The sequence below is a fragment of the Penicillium brevicompactum genome (assembly GCF_028827555.1).
Source record: "Penicillium brevicompactum strain IBT 35665 chromosome Unknown utg000005l_segment0_segment0, whole genome shotgun sequence".
NCBI classification, from domain to species: domain Eukaryota; kingdom Fungi; phylum Ascomycota; class Eurotiomycetes; order Eurotiales; family Aspergillaceae; genus Penicillium; species Penicillium brevicompactum.
The window spans coordinates 2,421,262-2,444,095 of NW_026623208.1; the positions used below are offsets into that span (position 1 = coordinate 2,421,262).

Here is a 22,834-nt window from a genome sequence, read left to right on the forward strand (position 1 = left end):
GATGGTCTGTGGCCCATTTCGGAAAATTTTTCTTTCATTCTGACGCACATGAGCCTGCATTTACTAAATGATCAGTGCCCACTCTGTCCACCGTCTGTCTTCTTTCATTACCTATCGTTCCAGAACTTCGGCAGTTGATGCAGAGAAAAGTGAGACTAGGCGCCTCCAGTGACCAATCTTCGTCGAGCTTGGAGTCGCTTTGTTTTCTCCGCACCATCGCGCTCGGCTCGGAGCTCCAGCCCATAGGACACGGAGGATAGCACCCCTTCTGGCTCTTCTAACCACATTCGTCTGTCTGTGAGTAGCTTTAACCGTTTTTGTTATCCAAAATCAGGGGTCGTATCCACGTGGCGAACCAAAAAGCATAGGATACGTTTCCCAGCGCCCCTTTTCAAGCTTGTTCTTTCAAGTGGCGCATTTCTCCAAGGGTTCAGCTCCGGTTACCGTTCCCAATCTAGGCCACGTGAAACCCTAATTGGGGACCTTGCAGCGCGATTGGGTTCAAACGACTGCTATGCGCTCATGAAAGCTATGCTACATACATACAGGTGCTTATTTGTGACATGCTAGGCAGTAAATACCCGAATAGCTTGTGTTTAGCACCGCGAGTGTTCAGAAATCAATAAGGGTAGGGAAACGGGCTTACCGAATTGACGGGGTGAACTTGTCATGCTTTTGAATCATTGATTTCTTTTTGAAATACAAATTGCTTGATTCTTGGGCCACTCAAAGGGATCAACTGGAAGTGTACAGTGAAAAAGAAGAATTAAAAGAAATACAACCAGTGCAGTGAGAATATTTGATTGAAAAGAGCGAAACATTGGTATTTGGTGTAAGAGAAAAACAGAGAGAGCAAGCTAGCTACACCAACAGTTCCAGCTAAATCCCAGGAGACCACGAGGACGTCATGACTGGAAGATTCACACGAGCGAAATGCACCGACATCATTCCCACCCACGAGATTCACTCGAGCTTAGCAAGAAGAAATCGACGACTGTCCCTTGCAGGAAGCAGTTGAAGTGAGCTTGGGGCTCTCCTTGCCGGCAGACTTCTCAACTCCCTCAAACTCCTGGCACGCGTGCTTAACACTAGATCCACAGGTTCCGCTAATGCTGGAGGTATCGCCATAGTTGGAGTTGATTCCAACCAAAGTCTCGACGCCCTTGGCCTTGACGTTCTTGACAACAACCTTGCGGGGGCTCTTGCTCTTGTTGTTGGTGCAGTTTCCGCAAGAGCGGTACAGCTTGCCTGCATTCACGACAGTGAATCCATCAATGGTGACAGTTCCCTTGCCGTTGTGCTGGACCACCTTATCCTTGGCCTCCTGAGCACCTCCACCCTTGATGAGAGCATTTCCAGTTCCGAGGATGGAAATGGCATCCTACAGGCAACTTATCAGTACTGAAAGTCAAGTTAAAATTGCTTGGGGCATGACTTACTTCGCAGACATCACGGAACCAGACGTTGGTCAAGGTGCAGGCTCCCTTGCAGTGGATGCCTTCGAGTTGATCCTTTCCAATGATCACGTTGCTCAGGGACGCTCCATCCTCCAAGATGAACACGGCATTGTCATCGCCTGTTTGGTGAGAATCATTTCGTGATGGACTTGGAAGGAAACATACCAGTGTCGTCATCGCTGTCACAGGCACGACCGCGATCGTACTCCCGGTTGCCCAAGTCAATGCTTCCCTTGATCACACTGGGAGAAGGCAATGAGACGATGCTTCCCACACGCGAGGGAATGTTGAGTGTCTGGGCACTGGCAATGCCAATGAAGCCGAGGACGATGGTGCTCCAGTGCATTTTGTTCGATTGATGGATGATTGAGTTGGTATTGAGCAGAGACAGCGAACAGAGGACCCTTTTATACCTTTAAGATCGTACGACAAGGACTCATGACTCGGTCAAATGTACAACTTCTTCAATCCTTAATATACCTGAAGAACTTCGACGGCATCTAACTGGATGGAAGATGTGCATGACCCCACAACTCACAACAGATATGCAGGGACCAGATTCCATGTCGACCTGGATGCATCCCATTCCGCCGGAAAATCTCCGGGTGGGGAGAAAATAAGACATTTTCTAACGTCTGAACCTCCGTCTTGGGTCACAGTCGCTTCATGGCGTTGAATAGCCAATGCCAAGGCGGAGTTATAGTGGAAATCCGAAAAGCCAAGATTTCCGAGTATTGGCATCGTGGCTGTGCCTGCAAGCTTGAAACTGTACTCCGTACGCAGCTATAAGACCCACCAACCACAAAACCCCCATACCCGCCAGTGTTGTTCGTGTCTATGAGTACATAGGTCCTCTTCTTAGTTCAATCATTTCCTTGTTAGTCTGTCCGGGATCAAAGGGGTATAGTGTGCATGGACACATCGATTCGCGGATGCATTTCATGTGTTGAATTCGGGAGTGGAAACTCTGTAGGATTGGATAGCTACTGAATGCATCCTAGCTTTTGTTTCAAAGAGCACGGGATTATATTCTAGCTCACATCAATATAACTTATGCATCTTGGCAGAATCCCGGATATAGCACGGGAAATGTGGGCAAAAACACTCGTGGACGGCTATGCAGATCCGTATTGGTCTACTCCGTATCTTGTAATAATTATTCCACCCGTGGACCCGGAGGGATCCAATTGGCGAAGAGATTTGTTTGACCTCGGGAGGGCTCAAAAACATTTCTAGGTTTATTGATACCTCATGCTATAAGCATATATCAAGCATAATATGTATGCCTTGCATGTTCAGCCAGAATCAGACAATGTTGAAAACCAACAAGGAAATCCATGTAGAGCATCAAAGACTTCCAAGGTTAGTGAGAAGAAGGTTTAAAAACGAATCTGGAATCCATATATCAACCATCACGTACACATGCTTCTTCATTCGGAATTTCTCAAACCTTGAAAGTTTGGTGTATGGCCTTGGAACAAAGGCATCGGCAGTCGCAGATCGGTCATTGGCGTGATGTTGCAGTACAGAACGAAAAAAACCATAGACTACCTACCGCCCAGGTCCTTCTGTACAAGTATAATGGATAGACGCTACTCTATTATGCCCAGACGTCTAAGTAGATTCGGAAATACAGCTGCACTTACCTACAAGGTATCCCAGTTCGACCACTTATCGCAATGAACGGTCCACGGGTGTTATTCTAGATATCCCTGGATGCAGCGAAATTATCTAACCCTTGCAGTAACACAACCGGGCCTGTTTCCCAGATTTTGCTCGAATTTTGAAGTCTGCAGCTATATACCGTGTCATTGGAAGTGATGCAGTTTTTTACCACCAGCCCTGAAGGTCCCCATGAGATGATCCGCCACGCAACCTTTCCTTGATTATGGGTTGGGCCCGGTAGTACTTGAATCCTTAACTACTCCGTACACTCCTAGCAGATCTATATTTGTTGAAAGGGCGATGACATCATATTAGTGGGGCAATAGCTCAGTTGGGAGAGCGTGCGATTGAAGTTTTCACCACGATCCACTTCCTGATCTTCGCAAGGTCACCAGTTCAATCCTGGTTTGCCCCATATCTTTTTGCTGCTGAAGAAATGGTGAAACAGGGCGAAGAAAATTAATTGGGGGACTGCAAGATGCGCGTATCTATCTCGGGTCGCGTTTGCAAAGAGACGGGTAAAACGATTGGACTTTGGATGAATCTGCTGCATTGCATTGTGTGGCAGGAATCACGTGGCAAATGCGCATTTCAAAGCCTCCTCGCCTTTCAATTCCAATGAGATCACTTGTCAAGCGGACCTTGGCCTCTCTTTTTGTTTCATTGTCGTGAAGATGGTTGCCTGTGCGAGACATGTCGATATTGTCTTTGGCCCAACCTGCTGAGCGAGCCTACACTAGAAAAAATGACAAACAAACAAACAAATAAACCAAACCAAAGACAGCACAACACAACACAAACAGAAAACTCAGGCTGGGTGTCATTGACAGTGACGATCTTGATGCGAGGCTGCTGCCAAGCGAGAATGATCCGAGACCACACTACCACCTGGCCAATTTACTAATCACAAATCTGCCCCTTTTGATATACGGAGTATAGAACCTCTCGCTGTAACCTTGAAATCATATCATTGAATACTGAGAGGTGGAAGATATTGAGTTCAAAACAGCAGAAATTACGTATTGAATCACATTTGTCGTCAGCGTTTGGAAGTTACCAGGCTTGTCTCCGGGTTGGACCTTCAACTGCAGTTCTGCAGTTTTCCAGACGGTGATCGCCATTGTGCTCCTTGTTTTCTTCTATCCCGCCTGACCCTTCAACATCTTCACTTCAAAACCCCTTCTTCCGCCACAACGTCACACCTACACGCTTGAACAACACAGCCTCAACTAATCAGTTGGATATCGCGTCCCACCTTGCCGGCGGATCTCATCCATTATTTCCATCATTCGGATTGTTTCAAAGTGGGGGACGATGGAACTTTCTAGTCGACCGTTGAGGACATCCAACGCGATATTGTCTGCTTGATACTGGAAGCCGCGCCCCGGAGCTGAGAAGTCGTACATCTTTCCTTTGCCGCGAGCAACCGCATCCCCGGCACCTATCTCGAACTTCGGATAAACAGTGAATGCTTCCGGAGCGGAGGGGCAAGAGCCATGAACCTCGATAGAGCCAGCAGTGCCGTGGATACGGGCGAGCAGATCGGGGTTTCCGGTCGCCATGGTCGTGGAAGTGGCCACGCCCTGTCTACCAGTCGACGGATATTGAAGTATAGCAGTTGAGGTCAGCTCAATGTCCTCCCAGTGAGTTTGAGCAGCTATGATCTTCGGCTTTGCTCGGTCTGCTGTGAGCTCAGGATCCAAGCTGAGTACAATCCACGTCAATGCATAAATGCCCAGGTCCAGTAAGGAGCCTGCGCCCATCGAGTTTTGACGGTAGTATTTGTCTAGCGGCAAGTTTGGAATGTCGAGCTCGCACCCGAAATCCGATGTTGCACGGAAGATCTCGCCGATCACTTTTTCTTGATGGAGAAGACGTTGGAGCTCGATGGTCAGCGGGCGATGGCGCAACCACATGGCTTCAGCAATGAAGACTCCCTTCTCTTTCGCTGCGTCGAAGACCTCTTTAGACTCGCGAGCATTGAGTGTGAATGGCTTTTCGCATAGCACATGCTTTCCTGCCGCGATCGCGTCTAGGCAATTCTTCTTATGGAAGGCATGTGGCGTTCCGATATAAACGATGTCAACATCGGGATCGTTATAGACCTCTTCGTAGGAACCATATATCTCTGGCCTCTCTTTCGGGCAGTACTGTTGAGCAAAAGATCTACCACGGCTGACATCCGAGGTTCCTATGGCTTTTACAATATGGCGAACCTTCGCATCTGGGCGAGACAGAGCAAGGTCGGCCACATACCAGGAAGCGATTTTTCCCGTGGCTATTCTGGAGCAGTCAGCAAAGTCTCACACCTGGGCAACATCAGGTAGAGTGTCTCGTACTCAATATGCCCCAGCGAATGGAGGGAAGTTCTGACATGATGATGAAGATGTCTGACAGACTGTTTTGTGAGAACGCGAAACCCCAAAGCTGAAAATCAATTTATGAAGATCTCGGAGATCAAAGTGCGAAGGACAGGATCAATTGCCGTCGGTATCTGAACTTAGAGTCCCACATCGGGGTTTATTTTGGGTGAGCTCCCCACACCGGACTTGGCCTGTTGACCCCGCGTTATGTACTGCCGATGCTGTACATGGTGCACTCTTCCGAGGCTGTCAAACAGCAGAGTGGTCTTCAGCCTTCGAAACATTCCACAAAATTGTTGACTTAGCTCTTGCTCTGAACTTTAAAAAAAAAAAAAAAAACGAAATAAATCAATTTGTTGGTACAAAACTCAAGTTCTTGGCGGGCTATTCAATGTCTCGCTCATGCTATTAGATGGCCCGTCAATGCAAGTCTATATAAGTGTCCAGGTGGTGCCTGGTAGCACTCCTAATAGGTTCCACCCATTTCCTCGGCCAACATGTTCTGAACCTTCCCTGTAGGGGGAACGTGGTCATATTGCCAGTCACAAGATCCGCTGTGATAATCCAAAATTTCGGAATACCTTAAACGATTAGAGAAGTTCCGGAAAAACTTGAAATGAGAGACTCACATCGAATTCTTCCACTCGGTTGCTGAAAGCTCTGAATCCAGCAGCGACCAATCAAGTTGCTTTTTGCAAACTGGCTCGTCATCAGAATCTTGATAAGTCAAGACATATGGGTGCTTCAAGGCCTCCTCTGTGGTGATTCGCTTGTAAGGATCGATTTGCAGCATTTTCCCAAGAAGGTCCATTGCTATCAAAATTAGTATGCATGAACAAATATTGTGAGCCAATCGGGATTAGATTTGGAGCGTACCTTGGGGGTCGGCGTCCCCAACAACCGACGCAAGCCCACGGGGTTCTGTGTCTGGTAGCGAGTTCACAAATTTCAATGTCTATAAGCCATAGTTAGCCCACAAGTGCTCATCGCTTCAAAGTAGAGTTGTGATTCTCAGACATACACTCTCGCTGAAAATTCTCTTCATCACCTCTTCGGAAGGCTTTCCCAAAATCTCGGTAATAAGCTTGAACTGATGGACATGGTCCTTCCCGGGGAACAAAGGCTTCCCGATAATCATTTCTGCTAAAATGCATCCGACACTCCACATATCGACGGCATATGTGTATTTTTGCCATGTCAACATGATCTCGGGAGCACGGTAGTACCGCGTGGAAACGTAGCCTGTCATCTGGGCATCTTGTTCTCGCGCCAAGCCAAAGTCGCAAATCTTGAGATCGCAGTTGTCATTGATCAGGATGTTGCTGGGCTTGAGATCACGATGAATAATTCCAGCTGAATGGATGTATTTCATTCCTCGCTACTCTTGTTAGACACCGCTTGTTGAGTCATTCGGAGTTTTACTTACCAGCATTTGGTAGGTAAAGAACTGTGTAAATTGACCTTCTAGCGATTTGGAAGTCGCGCTCAATAGGTGATGAAGATCTGTCATAATGCACTCTGTCACAATGTATCTGGATTGATAAGGTTAGTATATCACTCAATCTCAATACTCGGGTATTGGGGGAATTCTCGTACAGATCTTCTGACGGAGAGATAAAGATATCGGTCATATTGATTAGCTGTTGGAATTGAGTTAGTATATTTATTGGCGAGAGTCCATCTTTAATCTGAAGACCTACGTTGTCATGCCGTAGGTGACTTAGCAAATGGACTTCGCGATACGTGCGTTTAGCCAAGGCTGGAGTGTCAAATGGTGAAATGATTTTCTTAATAGCGACCGTGGAGTTTGAAATTGAGTCTCGTGCTGAGCTATTACTTTGTCAGTGTGCTACTGCGAATCAGTTACTACGACAAACATACCAGATCATTCCAGAGCTGCCACAGCCCCTGGGTTCTAAATCCGAATACCGATCGGTGATTTCGAATGATGCTCCCATAACATTTGTTCCTACAAACGAAACCATGATGTGCGACTTGAGGTTAGATAGACGTGAGGTGAATGAATGAAAGAAAAAGTTCAAGGTTCTGGAATCCCTTATACTCTCAGGGTAGATTGCGCAGGGTGTATGATATCATACCTCCCGCGAACCAGGATTGCCGTACGGGGCGGAACGGTTTTTCCGCCAAAATTCTCGTCTTTGATTCGCACATCAAAAATTGGAACGGCTCTTTCATCCGCCCATTCAAGCCCTGGACTTGCGCAACCTTCGTGGGTCAATCTTTGTCAACACCAATTGCAATGGTCCGTGCCCGAGCTTGATCCGAATGATGTCCGCCACACCATATTGTTTATCACAATCCAACTTCTAGTTACTTTCTACTTGTATGTATTGGTATATACACCCTCCACCCAAGGGGATGAGATGTATGAAAAAGCTTGTAGGCCAGATGACTGCCCAGGCTAGGTACCTCCTCTCTCTCTCTCTCTCTCTCTCTCTTTTGATTTCTCTTCGTCGCTCAGTCTTTTCGCGTTGACACTTCGAATTTACTGCCTTTCCGCGTTTGTTGCTTCTTAGAGTAGCATCTGATTCTGAGCCCAACTGCTTTTGCATTCTGAGCACATTCACGCGGAATAACGTTTCCCGGGGTGACTGCCAGGCGTGCTTGGCTTCAGGGACCCACAATCAGCCCCGGAGCTGCACCGACCCACAACCTCATCCCGCGGCGAAGCCCCACCAACAAGCCGCACCCGGGCCTCACGATGGATCGCTATATGTGAGGGGCATCAATACCGTCATCGCCACTTGGGAGTGTCGAAACAACGTCCAATTCCAGAACTCGAATCGCCATTTTACGACAAACCCAGATACCAGAAGCCGTCAACATCAGTGCTACACACGCGTTATTCTGAGTAAGTCAATTTGTCAATATCATCATCTCAGGGGCGAGGATGTTGGGACGTCAGATGATCGCCCAGGTTAGATTCTCTTCTTTCTTTTACCCTGTCAGTCTTTTTGCTTTTTCAGTCTGAACCAGCTGTTTCTCATGAGATAGAATTGGGGTTGTGTTTGAACAGAGGGTACTTCCACGGTGTAGAGAAGAAAGAGCGTTTAGAGCCGAATAGTTTCAACGGCACCATGTGTTCATTTTGTTTGACGCACTATGTATGTTTTTGTCTTTTGTATTTTCATGAACAAAGGTGCCAAGCATCAAGGAGAGTAGAGCAAGAGCTGTCAAATAAATCCGGTCGGGCACCCCTCATAGGACATGTAGTATCAAATATCATCTCTTCTCATGACAGCTTCAATCACCCCCCCTGGAACAAGAGAACATGATTCTGAACCATATGCAGATGTGGTCAAAGTGTAAACAAGTTACTCATCGGACTCTTCTTTGATGATCTTCTCATTCTTGGTCGGGATGAAATCGGAGTCATCGTCGTTCTCTTTCTTGAGCTGCTCCTCTTCGGTATCCGACTCCTCAACGACTCTCTTGGAAACAGTCTTGCGTCGCTTTATGGTACGAGGCTTGGCTGGAGAAGCTGCGGGAGAAGATTGGTTGGCAGCATCCTTATCGTCGGTGGTCTCATTCCTGTTGACGAAGGCTTCGAGCTTGCGCTTCGCGGGCAACCACATGGAGGCAGCGGATCTGCGCTTGATTCCAGTCAATTTGGCCAGTTTTTCCGTGTCAGGCTGGTTGTGATAATGAGTCAGTAAATGTCTAAGAGTCAAATCAAGCGTAAAGCAAACAATGTACCTTGACCTCCCCGTAGCACAGGTTGCTAAAGACCATGAGCCGAAGCTCAGACGGGGAGAGATCCGCGATTTTACCGTCCGTTGCCTTAGCGGGGCTAGACATTGTGGTGATTGAGGAAAGAAGTGATTTTGGTAGATGGTAGGGTGGTGATTTTCGAAAGATGGAAGATGTGGGAGTCAAGGATGGCCAGTAACGGGTTGTTTGGTGACTTGAAAACGTCCAGGCGAAGAAACTTGGGTCCGGACAAGGTCTTTCGAAAAGTTTGGCAACGAAAGCAAACGAAAAGATTTTGGGTGAGAAGTGAAGAGAGTAATTTTTAACAACCTTCGAAGTAAGGAATCGTCCTTGGTAACCTTGGAAGAACCAGGGAAGGCCTATGTTAGAACTAGACAGAAATTTGTCCACATATTCTTGAAATGAAGCCCAGGGGTTTTGCAAGACTTTTGACACGATGTTTGTGCTGAGCATATCAAGGCCAACATTACCACTACGACATGACCCCCTGGGCTGACTGTTTATGATTATGCGAAATTGTGGTAAGATAAATTAATTCATGCAATCTGGCCATATATTGTTAGTTGATCTCACAATCCATAGATTACTTAAGTATCAATAAATTCGTCCACGGGTTTCATCTATATCTCTAGGGACAAACAGACATACCATGCATCAAACACATACTCTTAAATGGAACCAAGAAGTCAACAATCTAGGTATAGCTTTGGTTTCTTGTCAACAAACCACAGCCGAAAGGAGCCCTACAGAGCCTCGGAAATATGAGAAAATCGACGACGAGGTTGCTGTTCTTCGATGTTATCATGTTAAGAGTGTACTTCTTTTGCAAGGTTCCCACCCGGGCATCCTTTATGACGCCGGCGACGTCTCTTTTCCTCCTGATTTTCACCATGGTGTTTGGGAATATGATTACTGAACCTAGAAACAGGCTGAGCTGCCAACCTAGAGCGTGCTGATTCCCAATTATGTATCTCCGAATACACCTTGTATAAGTTTGATCAAACACGTCGTATCATGTGCGGTATGTCGCTTTCTTTCGGATATGAAGCTCTTCAATAATGAAATCCTCCAAGGACGTAATCAATGATTCTCAAGGGCGTGTAGGGTTTCTTGTTAGTCCACCATTGAGGATACTTGGACACCACATGGATGTGTTCATGGCGGTAGAAAGGGCACCTGGGCAATCGGTTGATCTACCATATCGGGGATATCTGATGTGGGAGGCTCCATTTCCACCTCGACTTCCAGTCGTGACTTCGTGAAGTTCCCTGCAAATGTGGAGAGAAGCGTACGTTCAAGTAGCAAGTGAGATATAATCACTCCGAAGGTGAAAGCCGTTTGCCAAGGCTAACAGACAAGTATCAAGTTGATACACCTATATGTGGCCGTGATTAAGGAAGCTCTTGTGTTCTAGCAACTCCTTTCAATCGTGACTGTGTTTGGAATTTCGTTTGGCCCAACTGACCCCTTACGGCAGAGGCACCCTGATGATAGCATAAAGACGTCGTTTGGTCGTGTGATGTCACATAAAATGATACAAATCCTCCCATCGGAGGCAAATGTGTGTGTCTTTCGGAATGTAGAGAGATGGAGGATGGATGATGGTGCCCTGCTGTGTGTCAATGTTGTTAGGATCGAAAGTCTCTGGTCAAAGGGTGAAGTAAATATTGAAGAATTGGATAAAGAATCCGGAATTCAGAAACCGATATTGTAGATCGACCATAGAAGTATCTGGAGGAAGTAGAAGTAAACTCACGGGAAGCCGGATGAATCATTCCTTCCTCTTTGGAAAACAGAAAGTCTTGGCAACACTTGTTTTGACCGCACTAGTCCCGAATAGGCTTGGCGTTGTCATTGGAAGGGCGCGCAGATGCGATCCAGTTTTTGATTTTGGATCACCCACTCGGACTTGGTGCTCCTCTCCGAATACTCCGTGCTTCGGTCTTTTGATGCCAAATCAGATTTTCACGGACATGCCGTGGTTGCACTGCGTTGATCGGTCCATTCCCTGTGACTACCATCGGTGATTAATGCTTATCGGCGCGAACAGCCACACATAAGCTGCATTGGAACGGTCCATGCCGAGTGGCCGACATGGCAAACTAATGACAAGCGTGGTTGATGGTTCAAAGCGGAGGCTCCACTCGACTTACCCCGGACCAAGGGTGCGCTTTCGGCCAACTTTCACCTGACCGACTCTCCTCCTCCTTCCACCGTGTTCGTTTATCAGACTCGTGCCGGAGACTCTGCACTCCCTCTGCATTACACCGTGTGAAAACAAACCATGGAGTACTTCGACTTCGAGGGGGCTTCATCCGCCCATGGCTCCATTCAGCAAGAGGACGATGTCGCTTCGGTCGATATTGAGCTCGAAGAGGCAGATGAGCACGCGGCAAACTTTGACGCAATCGCCCATGATCAACCTTTGGAGTTCCTCAATGATCCGGTACCGGAGCAACCGATGCAGGCCGAGCAGCCCGTTGACCCCGAGGGAGGCTACCCCATGTTCCGAGCCCAAGAACCGTGCGACTTTTGTCGTCGTGCAGGACTGGACTGTTTCCTCGCAAAGCGCGGCGCTTTGAATTATGGTTGCACCTGTTGCATCTCTCTCTATCGCGAGTGCAGTTTCACCCATGCCAAAACAACTGGAAAATTTCTTCAAACCTTACACAGTGTGTCCGAGAACGCATATGTTCCAACAGGAAGCTTAACGGGAAGAAAAGCCCTCAAGTCGGTCTCATACAACGCATACCCCGATGAGTCCGATTCTCGCTCCCGCAGTAGCAGCGCTCGATTTTCACGCAAAGCGATCAGTGTGCTGAAGGGCTGGCTGCGAGACCACAACGAAAATCCTTATCCCACAGAGCAGGAAAGGGATGAATTGAAACAATATACCGGCTTGAGTCGAACACAAATCTCAAACTGGCTTGCCAACGCCAGGCGCCGCGGCAAAGTTCGTTCATCTTCTGGCACCAGTTCTCCAGTCCCTCCCGTCCCGGGAGCCGTGGACATCCCCCAGAAGCAATCCGTCGACGTATCCCTCATGACCCCTCTCGAACGTTGGAAGTACTCTCCTCCTGAGAACGAACCCGCGACGATCAGCGATATTAACCGTGCCTTGGCCAATCCACCATTCGATCCCTCGCGCCCACGCCGGGCCCGATCGGGTCACGTGAGGCCCCGTCGCCCTGGGTCCAGTACCAATGAGTCAAGCCATGCTAGCTCAGAACATAAACTGCGTACCGCCTCGGCGAGTAGTTTGGATACCAGTCGGTCATCCATTTCTGACCTCTCTTTTGCTTCTGCTTTCTCTCATCGATCCTCCCTGTCCTTTGGATCAATGGAACGTAAAGAACGTCGTCGGCGCCGCAAGCCCTCTGTTCCTGTCAACACATTGGCTCACTCCAAGGCCAAGGCAGTTCGTCCTTTCCAATGTACATTCTGCACTGACTCCTTTCCTGCTAAGTATGATTGGCAACGACACGAAAAGTCCATGCATCTCATCTTAGATAAATGGACCTGTCCCCCAGGGCGGTATAATTGAAGAGAATGGCATACCTCATTGTGTCTTCTGCTCGGCAGCTAACCCCGACGGTGAACATCTAGAAACACATAACTTCATCAGTTGCCAGGAGAAGACACTGCAAGAGAGGACATTCTACCGGAAGGATCATCTCAATCAACACCTTCGCTTGATGCACAACACCAAGTTCCAACCTTGCATGGAGAAATGGCAGAGCAGTATCACAGACATCAGATCTCGATGTGGCTTCTGTGCCTCCACCTTCCAGACCTGGAAAGATCGGGTGGATCACCTGGCTGGCCACTTCAAGAATGGTGCCAGCATGGCTCAATGGCAAGGGGATTGGGGCTTTGATCCTGTGATTCAAGCTCGTGTCGAGAATGCCATTCCGCCATACATGATCGACTATGAATGGCGATCTCCTGATCCTTGGGCCACTGAGCAAGCCAAAGGAGGCGGAGAAGATAGCTCGTCGCTCGGCCTTCCTGTCCCCACTGACATCAATTGCTACCGCCGACTTACTCGCGAACTCACCACATACATATACGAACAAAAGGCCCAAGGCATTGTTCCATCCGATCACATGATACAGACAGAGGCTCGCCGTGTCATCTATGGATCTGACGATTCGTGGAACCAAACCTGCGCCGACAATGTTGTCTGGCTGGGTGTCTTGAAGCGCGATTGTGGGTTGGAGACAGCAGTCAACAACGACGAGATTCAATTTTCAGATCTGGGAATGCAGCCACCATTTGCTGTCACTGGTGGTTTGAGGGCTGCACCCCGAGACATCAATATTCTCGCTAGGACAGTTACCCACGGTGCACCCCTTCATAGCCCTGCGGTTTCGAGCCCTGGTTTCCGAAGCCCCGCTTTCCCTGGAACAGGCTTCTCATCAGCAGGACCCAGCCGACCGGGGAGTCTTTCCGGGAGCTATGCTGGTAGTGCAGGGATAATCTCAGCTGGTGCGGATCCATCTTTCTCCACAGATTGGGCTAGCAGCCTTCCAACGACTGTTTCTGTCGGAGAGAGGCCAGCTGACCCTCTTGTTCAAATGGGCTTTGACCCCGAGTTCCTCCAGCGATTGAACGATGGCTATGACAAGATAAACCCAGATGACATCGAGGGGCTACAAATCGATGGCGAGAGCCAAAAGGAGGTTCAAGCGCAACATTGGTCAAACCCGAGCTTACTCCATCAGCCAGTGGCTCAGCCTGCTGCAAGCGAAGTTTCTGCCTCAGATCCAGTGTTTATCTTCAATTCCGAAGAGGGCCACCCCCCTGCATCAAATCCCGCCCAGAGTGACATGCCTGGCCTCTTGAACAACACAGGCAACTTCTGATGCTGGTAGCTATTGTTTACATCAAGGGTCACGCATGGCAGAGCAAAAGTTACATTCACGAATTCATCCAATCATGTTAATCTAGCATATAATTTGAGTGCTAATCATGCTGGCTACGATAATACATGTCAATTGATCTCATACGACCGTAATCGAGGTCTTAGTCCAATGAGGTCTACACTCCTCTTTCTCCTGGGTGGTCGCATTTAGAACCCACCTTCTTCCAGATCCCTTGTACACCCCTCACCTCATGTTCCGATTCATCCTGGATGTTGTGCGCTTCACCCCCCCTATTTAGCACGCGGCGTTCATACTAAGCCCGAAATTGACATCACCGCCGAATTTGCTTCGATCATTCCGATTTCAGACTGGCTGACTCACCTCCAGCAATCATAGCCAACCCTTTCCTCTAAGCTCAAAGTATGCTCCACCTTTGTCTGACCTGCAGAGGGCCGCAAGTCTCAGCCAGGCGCTCCCACGGCAATGGAACCTTCAACTTCGTCCCTCCTGTCTGCCGGGTGTGCCACCTGAGCCACGCGCCGAGGTTCAAAGGGTACCTGTTTGGTCACAATGCTCTTACCGCGCCCGGCCCTTTGAACCTCGCAAGCTTCCTTACCATTTCAACGCCACCAAATTATTGTTCGGCATTCGTCTCCCCGAAGCACCAAGTAATATTTGACATTCAGGCTTTCTGTCAGCGGATGCGCTTTCCAGGCACCAATAAACATGCTTGTTGAAAATGGAAGCCGTCGATCTGCACGCAATACGCGGCTAGGTCTGTTGATTGGTTGGTTTGCGAGACAAATCCTTAACTCTTGACTCATTTATTGATATTCGGATGAACATACCCGTCGCTTACCCTCTTTCGGATGACCGAAGTGATCCATGATGATGCTTTGAGACGAGCGGCCCCGTGCTTTGCAGGTTTACGAACTTGCATGTCAGTCGCTCCTATGAGATCATTGTATCCTCAGTGACAGGCTGCATAGAAGACTCCCAGACGAAACCGAGACGCATATGCTCACTGGGGGAGCTGTTGACCTCCTGGGCTCGTATAAAAGACTTTGAGGTCCGCGTTGTGATGTGCTCGTTAATAGCTTGATTGACACCACAGGCGCATATAGGTTCCAGTATACGAAAATGCGATTTCTTCGAGGAAGTTTCTCTGTTTGGATAGTATTCCTCACTCAATGGGTGTCAGCAGCTACTGTCTTCTTCCCTATTACCTTGACATGGTCTAATCGAACAGTTGCTAGTGTCACTAGGCCAGTGATCTTGGTGAATGGGCAATTTCCTGGCCCGCCGTTGAAACTAAATCAGGGTGATAATGTTCGATTTTTGGTTGATAATAGATGTCCGTTCAACACGACTGTGCACTTCCATGGTAAGCACATTTAAGCCCTTGTTTTATCCCCATTTCAAAATGCGGAGGAGGCCTTGGGCATCGTCCTTTGAAGGTAATACTTTTGCAGACAGCAGCTCATAGCGTACAGGAATTGAACAGTTAGGAACTCCGTGGTCCGACGGTGTTCCTGGTGTCTCTCAGAGATCCATCGTTCCAAACAGCTCATTTCTTTACCGATGGACGGCGAATGATTATGGCGCATACTGGTACCACGCGCATCACCGCGGATCTCTTGAGGATGGGCTCTTCGGACCTATATACATTACCCCAAGGTCTTCAGTACAAAGACCTTTTAGTCTGATCTCTAACAGCAGTGGGCAATTAAACGCCATGCTTGCTGCCGAGAGGGCGACTCGCCCTGTGCTGCTCTCGGATTGGCGCTCCCTCACGTCAGAGCAGATATGGAATACCGAGGTGGCATCTGGAGTTGACTCATGGTGTGCGAATGCCCTGCTCATCAACGGAAAAGGCTCTGTGACGTGTTTGCCTCGCGACCAAATCAATGCTTTGACGACTCCTGCTCAGCGAGGTGTGCTGGGGCCAAATCAGAACCTTACCGACATGGCGTGAGTTATCGACATATCTGACTGTCGTCGAAGGTGTGCTAATATTGATGATCCTAGATGTTGGCCTGCCAATGTCCTTGATGCAACGTTCAACTTTCCCCACAATTACAACGCCGTCCTACCAACCATGTTTGAAGGCTGTGTCCCATCTCGCGGTCCTCAAGAGATCTTGAATGTGAGTTCAGGAGACCAGTTTGTGAGTTGGGATTTGACCAGTACATCTGGCGTACTGCAAACGACATTCTCGATCGATGAGCATGTCATGTGGGTATATGCCATCGATGGACGATATATTCGACCAGTACAAGTCAACGCGCTCACCATCCCCAACTCAAACCGATACTCGGTCCTCGTCCCGCTCAATCAGCCCAGAGGAGATTATACAGTGCGCACCGTCAGCGCCAGCGTACAGCAAATTCTCAACACAACTGCCATCATGCGGTACCAGGGCAGTCCCCAGCTCAATCGACCCTCCAACCCTTGGATAACCATCAACAACCTCAACGCGACGACAAACACGATTTTCCTGAACGAGTCCTCCGTTGTTCCATTCCCTGTCCTCGTACCATCAAACAACGTCGACCAAACCTTCCTGCTTCACGTTAGTCAAGTAGGTAATGCCTACCGCTGGCGACTCGGCAACACAAGCTACGGCCTCGAGCTAGAAGAGTCACAGCCGCTACTCTTCAACCAGACCTCTATTCCCAGCGATTTGATCATTCGAACCAGAAACAATACCTGGGTTGACCTGATCATCCAAGTTGACACGATTCTGCAGCCCGCACACCCTATCCACAAGCACTCGAACAAACACTTCATCATTGGCCAGGGCAATGGAACCTTCAGCTGGAATACTGTTGCGGAGGCTGTACAGGCGGTTCCCGGCAACTTCAATCTGCTGACGCCGCAGTATCGGGATACATCAAATACGCCGGTGCCGATAACAGGCCCCACGTGGCTGGCCCTGCGGTATCATGTTGTTAACCCGGGTGCATTCTTGATGCATTGTCATATCCAGGTCCACCAGAGCGGCGGTATGGTTTTGGCGATGTTGGATGGAGTCGATGCTTGGCCGACCATTCCACCCAGTTATTTAAATAATTCTGGATTCTGAGGATCGGGATCAGGATGGTCGCGGAAGGTATAAATGTGGATTCATGGTGCGGAATCGGGGCTGAAGTACATAGGCTAGCCCCTCGTGCTTTTGTGTGTGTTTTGATTTGATTGTGAGCCCCGCATGTCGTATCCCCTAAGTATAATTCTCTGTTCACGGCTTAGCTCCCTCGACCAATCATGTTTCACGGCTTGGCTTGAATCGAAGGTTCGACCAATCGAATGTTAACTGTATGTACAATTAGTTGGAACTTTGAATGGACAGCTAAAAAGACAGTTTAAAAGATAGTTCAAAAGACAGAGCATGGAGTAGTTAGAAAGATAGTTAGAATGACAGTTAAAAAAAAGATCCCAAAGTTGACAGTTCTGTTTCTTTACCAATCGAAATATAAGAGTGAGCTAATACATAACTACACCTATTTACAAGTAACTATCGTCGTCTTTTTGGCCGCGCGTGAGCGCGGCACTGAGGCTTGTTTTTAGTACTGTGAAGATGAGCGAGCTGCTAGGAGGCGGGAGATTGCCACTTAACTGCATCGAATACACTCAGCGTGTTTGAAGATCAAGCTCCATATCACCATTCTTCAAAATATTTGAAGTGTAGATTACTTTCCACGAGCCTAACGATATGGAACAAGCTTCACTCTAACCATAACCCCCCTTACAGTCTTGGAACCTCTAAGTATAACATGTTGCAAAGCAAGAAGTTCATAGCATTAAATTCGTAATCATGACTGCAGCGCAGTGACCACTTCGGCCGAGACAGCACCCCAAAGCGACGCCCGTAAATTCCTCTATTTTCCGCTCACTCGAGAAGAGATTTGATACCCTGTTCAATGGCCGGCAAGCTGGTACCGACGACCTCAGTGATTTTTTGGCCGTCCTTGAAGAGCATGAAGGTTGGCATGGCCCGCACTCCGAGCTCCTGGGCGACGTCGGCAACCTTGTCCACATCGACCTTGTAGAATGTCACGTCGGTGTAAACGTTACTCCACTCTTCAATTTTTGGGGCGATGGCCTTGCAGGGACCGCACCATTCTGCATAGCAGTCAAGGATGACGGGAGTCTCTGCGCCGAGGATCTTGTCCAAGAACTCGGGTTTGCTGGGGATTGTTAGTGGGATTCTCTCATATGGATGGGGAGTGGAGAATCTGATACCTGGTAATTTCAATGACAGGCATTTTGGTAATGTGGATTTTGGGAGATGTCTTCTGGGAAGAGTTGGATGAGATGGTCCAGATGGTAGAGAAGTTTAGTTTGATGAATTGCAGGAGAGAATGAGAGAGAAAGTGGACGAGTGAGATTGAGACCTTTTATATACGTGAAGAAGACAGGTGGGGTGACGCAGATCGGAGGGGCGGATGATGCCAGTGACATGCAATCCGGTTGGTCTTAAGATATCGAATCAACGAATGATGTTATTCAGCAAATTATATCTTGACGTTGGCTCAGGATGTTGCACCACTCTGGAACGTGTTGCATACTATAACTGATATACCGTAGTGGTGAAGAGGTGCAGGCCCGATCCTCGGAGGGGCTCCACATAGGCTATTACCTAAAACGGGGAAGCTCTGAGCACCAGTCGCCATTGATATAGACGTCAATGACATTGAAACACCAAATGAATTAGTCCATCAATTATGAAACAATAAAATCCAGATTCTTCAATTTTTCAAAAAAAAAAAAAAAAAACGTGCGCCTGAAAAACGAGGGGTCAAGCGGCTGCAAGTTGTTCCGGAGGCAGAGAGTGCTGTGCCGTATTTAAGATCAGGCTCGGCTATGCCCCTCTTCACACCTACATCCCTCATCTTTCCCACCCCTTTTTCGACCTTTTTCCATCAAAATGTCGAAGCTTTTCATTGGGTTTGTAAATTCATGCGATCATCATGCGCGTCAGCTGACAATTTCATAGCGGTCTGTCCTGGAACACGGACGACCAGAGTCTGCGCCAGCGCTTCGAGGAATTCGGCGTTGTCGAGGATGCTGTGAGTCCCCACGTCGTTCATCAAATTCGGTTGGCAATCGATCGCTAATGATTCTTTTTCTCTCTGCAGACTGTTGTCAAGGACCGTGACACCGGCCGCAGCCGCGGTTTCGGTTTCGTCCGCTACGGCACCGACGAGGAGGCTACTGCTGCCCTCGAGGCTATGAACAACCAGGAGTAAGTGTCTTCATTGTAAATTCCATCTTCACCTCGATCCAATCGGTCGCGCTTGCGTGGCGCACGGCGTGCCGGCTCGTGGTCGGGGTGTGGAGTCGTCGCTTGCGGTCCAGTTCCCCGCTAACCCCTCTTCCAGGTTCGACGGTCGCGTTATCCGCGTCGACAAGGCTACTGAGCGTGCTCAAGGTGGTGGTGGTCGCGGCGGCTTCGGCGGCGGCGGCGGTTACCGTCAGGGTGGCGGTGGCTACGGTGGTGGCTACGGCGGTGGTCAGGGCGGCTACGGCGGCGGCTACCAGCAGGGCGGCCAGGGCGGCTACGGTGGTGGCTACGGCGGCCAGCAGGGCGGTTACTAAGTTTCCTTCGAATCTCACGAAAGTTATGGACAAGTCATAAAAGGTCTGGAGGTGATCATCACCATTCCACGGTTGTGACATATGGGCTGCCAATTCCAGGTCACTGAGGCTCTGCTGCTCAAACCTGTTCAAATCACAAAATCGAATTCGTTCATCAAACTTACCCTTAATCGATAATCATAATCGAGCCTGGTTGATCTCTACTCTTTGCTCTGTGTGCGTCGATGTAGATATTGTATGGCCACGTATGTGTTAGATCCAACTGCTTTGTACTCATCCGTGAGTGTGTCGTTCACCGTGTGCATGTCACTGAGTGTCCTGCATGTGCTCCCACCGTCTGGTCAAGCTTCCCCATGCACGGTCAGATACCTCCATCTTATCTGGGGCCGATCATTAAGCGAGAGCGGGAGGACCTGGGGGGAAAGTGGAGACATCAATTCTAGAAAGGCTTGGCATTCAACATTTACTGAGTCGCTAAGTACAAAGACGCCGAAACCGTCGCAAACATAACAACATGTCGCCTTATATCATTCCAGTCATTGTCGTAAAATGGGGTTCAATATGCTTCATCACTCCGTCTCCTCGTCCTCTTCTTGGAGATCTTCCGCTGCCGTGACTTCGGGATATTCAACCTCAGCGTCGGTCTCGCCACTTTCAAGAATCGAAGGGACATCCGTGGGCTCTGCAGACAGATCAGAAGACTCAGTCAAAGACTGGGAAGATGACAGCTCATCTGGTTCCACGCTCTGAGACCCAGACACATCGACAGGCTCGGAAGGAAAAACATCATCTGCCTCTTCAGTCTCCTCGATTTGCTCAGCCTCACCGGCCAAGTCGGGCGTTTCAAGGTCACCAACCGGGGAGAGCTCATTTTGGTCACGAGATTCTGCGGGGTGGTCAACGGGAATCGACTCTGAAGACTCTTCGTCAACGCTGGCAGGCTCAGGATGCAGGGTTTCCAAGGTCTCGGGCTGCACAAAAGTCTCTGTTGCTTGCGCAGACTCAGCAGTGGGGACCTCAACATCACCAATCTCATGGACCGGGTCAGAACTCTCCGCCCCTTCCTGTCCCGTGGGCCGTGGGTCCACATTTACCTCCGAAACAGCGGTCTCGATCATCGGCTCTGAGAGGGACGCAGAAGCCACAGCCACGCTCACGCTGGGCACAACCGATGGCAAACTCGTGCCAAACGAGCTAGCCTGCAAAATTTGGACTTCGGAATCAAGCGGCTGGTGGTGACCATACCCGACAGCAAGGAACGCAACAAGCATGCTCAGAATAACCAGTGCCAGGTTGCGCCTATCGGCAGCCAAAACCCGAATATAGTTCGCGCAAAGGGTCGAAAGGGCGACCTCAGTCTCAGCCTTCTGCGGTGCACGCTCGAAGTGGTGATCCCGCTCAGGAGGAGGGCCGGATATACTCTGACGCGACGGCATCACGCTGGACCGGAACGAGCCAACATCACTGACCATACGAGCATGGCTCTGTCTAGGCGACTGCAGGATCTCCGGCAGAACCTGATTCTCACTATCGACGAGCGATGTTATAGGCAACATTCGCATCTGGGGTGATTGCATACGCGGTGATATTGTCTGGTCTCGTTCCACAAGAGCCATCTGCTCCTCTGCAAGTCTCCTTTCCAATCCCCGGCGCACATCAGACGGAAGCCAAAGTCCAACCTCGACATCGACCTTCTCCATATCCTGCCACGCAGCCGCCCACGCCCCAGCGCGCATCAGCCCGTTCGCAGCGAATACCCGAATTTCCCATTTCCGATTGCTGTCGCCGTGTCGCACATGGCCTCCACAATCAGGACACTCGTCCCCTTGCTCTCCGTCCGTCTCGCTCTCGTCAATATCGGAGAAATCGTCGCCGGAAACATCGGTATCTTCCCGTCCAACGAAATGCCCATTCTGGAGACGTGGTCGCTGAAGCTCCAGACTCTCGAGAAGTCGCTCCTCAAGCATATCATACAGATCCTCCGGATGAGAGATCAACACACCCCGATCACGAAGCACGCCCGACCCAACCCGATCCTGCAACCGCCGCCACCGCTTCCAGTATTCCGGCGGTAGCTCATCTTCGAGAATGTCCTGGTTTCTAGGTTCCGCGGCCCCGGGGACCGGGATCGACGGTGGGAGGAGTGTGCAGTGCAGCAGCACAAGCGGTGCTTCTTTCTTGGGCGTGGGCTGTTTCTGCGTCTTCGGCGAGTAGTAGGGCGAGCGTTTCATCGGCGACGAGCCCGGGGAGCGAATACCAGCGCGTCGCCGCGGGGGAGTCAGGTAATCGTCTTCGTCTGCTTCATCCTCCGTGTGCATTTGTAGTGCGCGAACAGAGCTCGGCTTGCGGAAGACGGCTTCACGCTGTCGAATCGTGCGCATTGCTGTGGGAGCTTGGCTGAAGTCGCCGAAGTTGGCTTCGGATTCTTCGACTCTGTATCCGGCGATCTTCTCGTGGACGTCCATGTCCGGCATTTGTTTCATTCTTTCGACAGGGTGGATGAGGACGGAGGCTGGGACTGAGGATAATGAGGATCGGCTAGACGCTCTAGATTTCAACTGGTCTAGTTCCTCGTCCATTTCACGGCCGAATACGTCGCTTGTTGAGTGGCGTGCCGAGGAGGAGGACGAATTATATTCATAGTCCTGAGTGGACATTTGAGTATTGTCTCCCTGGTATAACTGGTCGGTGGGCTCGAGGGAGGAGACGAGGAAGCTTTTGCTTTGAGGCTGGGGGCTCAGGATCTCTGTGGAATCGACAGCGGCGTCTTGTTGACCGTCGTCATATAGGCGCGCCATACGAGGAAGCTAACAGTTTCACAGGCTTCGAAAAAATAACGAGGCCTAAAGGACTCGGTGAGACTGCAATCCAATCTCTTTGAGACAAGTAAACGGTGTTGACACGGAGCGCTCACCGCCCGTTGTTCAGGGCAACGGACTGTCAGGCGTCGATCATCGAGCCTTACCCGTTTGGGAAGATTCGGTATACTATCCTCACTGCGGAGTACAAGCTGGTTCTTGTTCATTTTGTTGTCTTACGAATTGACTAGGAACAAATCATGCTTCAATCTAGGCCCCGTCTTGTCAGCGCATCCTTGTCGATGTGCTGTACATGATATTCAAGGTTTGACCCTGCGCGGCTTGATGAAAGTGAT

At 49.4% G+C, this 22,834-nt stretch overlaps 9 protein-coding genes across 9 annotated transcripts; 3 read left to right on the forward strand and 6 right to left on the reverse strand.

Annotated features, from left to right (window-relative positions):
- Positions 1–973: 973 nt before the first annotated feature.
- Positions 974–1,803, reverse strand: N7506_006764 (pectate lyase; the record flags this gene model as incomplete). The annotated part of the gene is made up of 3 exons (XM_056956057.1): positions 974–1,381; positions 1,440–1,576; positions 1,623–1,803. The coding sequence occupies 3 exons, from the start codon at positions 1,801–1,803 to the stop codon at positions 974–976; spliced, it is 726 nt and encodes a 241-aa protein (XP_056810391.1).
- Positions 1,804–4,351: 2,548 nt separating this feature from the next.
- On the reverse strand, positions 4,352–5,498 carry N7506_006765 (Gfo/Idh/MocA family protein; the record flags this gene model as incomplete). The annotated part of the gene is made up of 2 exons (XM_056956058.1): positions 4,352–5,400; positions 5,462–5,498. The coding sequence occupies 2 exons, from the start codon at positions 5,496–5,498 to the stop codon at positions 4,352–4,354; spliced, it is 1,086 nt and encodes a 361-aa protein (XP_056810392.1).
- Positions 5,499–5,951: 453 nt separating this feature from the next.
- On the reverse strand, positions 5,952–7,470 carry N7506_006766 (uncharacterized protein; the record flags this gene model as incomplete). Its single annotated transcript, XM_056956059.1, has 8 exons — positions 5,952–6,066; positions 6,115–6,298; positions 6,362–6,440; positions 6,507–6,863; positions 6,912–7,017; positions 7,082–7,125; positions 7,186–7,315; positions 7,367–7,470. The coding sequence occupies 8 exons, from the start codon at positions 7,468–7,470 to the stop codon at positions 5,952–5,954; spliced, it is 1,119 nt and encodes a 372-aa protein (XP_056810393.1).
- Positions 7,471–8,820: 1,350 nt separating this feature from the next.
- On the reverse strand, positions 8,821–9,304 carry N7506_006767 (uncharacterized protein; the record flags this gene model as incomplete). Its single annotated transcript, XM_056956060.1, has 2 exons — positions 8,821–9,138; positions 9,203–9,304. The coding sequence occupies 2 exons, from the start codon at positions 9,302–9,304 to the stop codon at positions 8,821–8,823; spliced, it is 420 nt and encodes a 139-aa protein (XP_056810394.1).
- Positions 9,305–11,501: 2,197 nt separating this feature from the next.
- On the forward strand, positions 11,502–14,082 carry N7506_006768 (putative homeobox and C2H2 transcription factor; the record flags this gene model as incomplete). The annotated part of the gene is made up of 2 exons (XM_056956061.1): positions 11,502–12,635; positions 12,727–14,082. 2 exons carry the CDS (start codon positions 11,502–11,504, stop codon positions 14,080–14,082), a joined length of 2,490 nt encoding a protein of 829 aa, XP_056810395.1.
- Positions 14,083–15,222: 1,140 nt separating this feature from the next.
- On the forward strand, positions 15,223–17,167 carry N7506_006769 (uncharacterized protein; the record flags this gene model as incomplete). Its single annotated transcript, XM_056956062.1, has 3 exons — positions 15,223–15,466; positions 15,576–16,053; positions 16,111–17,167. The coding sequence occupies 3 exons, from the start codon at positions 15,223–15,225 to the stop codon at positions 17,165–17,167; spliced, it is 1,779 nt and encodes a 592-aa protein (XP_056810396.1).
- Positions 17,168–17,971: 804 nt separating this feature from the next.
- Positions 17,972–18,347, reverse strand: N7506_006770 (thioredoxin family protein; the record flags this gene model as incomplete). Its single annotated transcript, XM_056956063.1, has 2 exons — positions 17,972–18,269; positions 18,325–18,347. 2 exons carry the CDS (start codon positions 18,345–18,347, stop codon positions 17,972–17,974), a joined length of 321 nt encoding a protein of 106 aa, XP_056810397.1.
- A 662-nt stretch (positions 18,348–19,009) lies between these two features.
- On the forward strand, positions 19,010–19,680 carry N7506_006771 (RNA recognition motif domain-containing protein; the record flags this gene model as incomplete). Its single annotated transcript, XM_056956064.1, has 4 exons — positions 19,010–19,029; positions 19,079–19,151; positions 19,221–19,327; positions 19,464–19,680. 4 exons carry the CDS (start codon positions 19,010–19,012, stop codon positions 19,678–19,680), a joined length of 417 nt encoding a protein of 138 aa, XP_056810398.1.
- Positions 19,681–20,249: 569 nt separating this feature from the next.
- On the reverse strand, positions 20,250–22,478 carry N7506_006772 (uncharacterized protein; the record flags this gene model as incomplete). The annotated part of the gene is made up of 1 exon (XM_056956065.1): positions 20,250–22,478. The coding sequence occupies one exon, from the start codon at positions 22,476–22,478 to the stop codon at positions 20,250–20,252; it is 2,229 nt and encodes a 742-aa protein (XP_056810399.1).
- Positions 22,479–22,834: the final 356 nt, after the last annotated feature.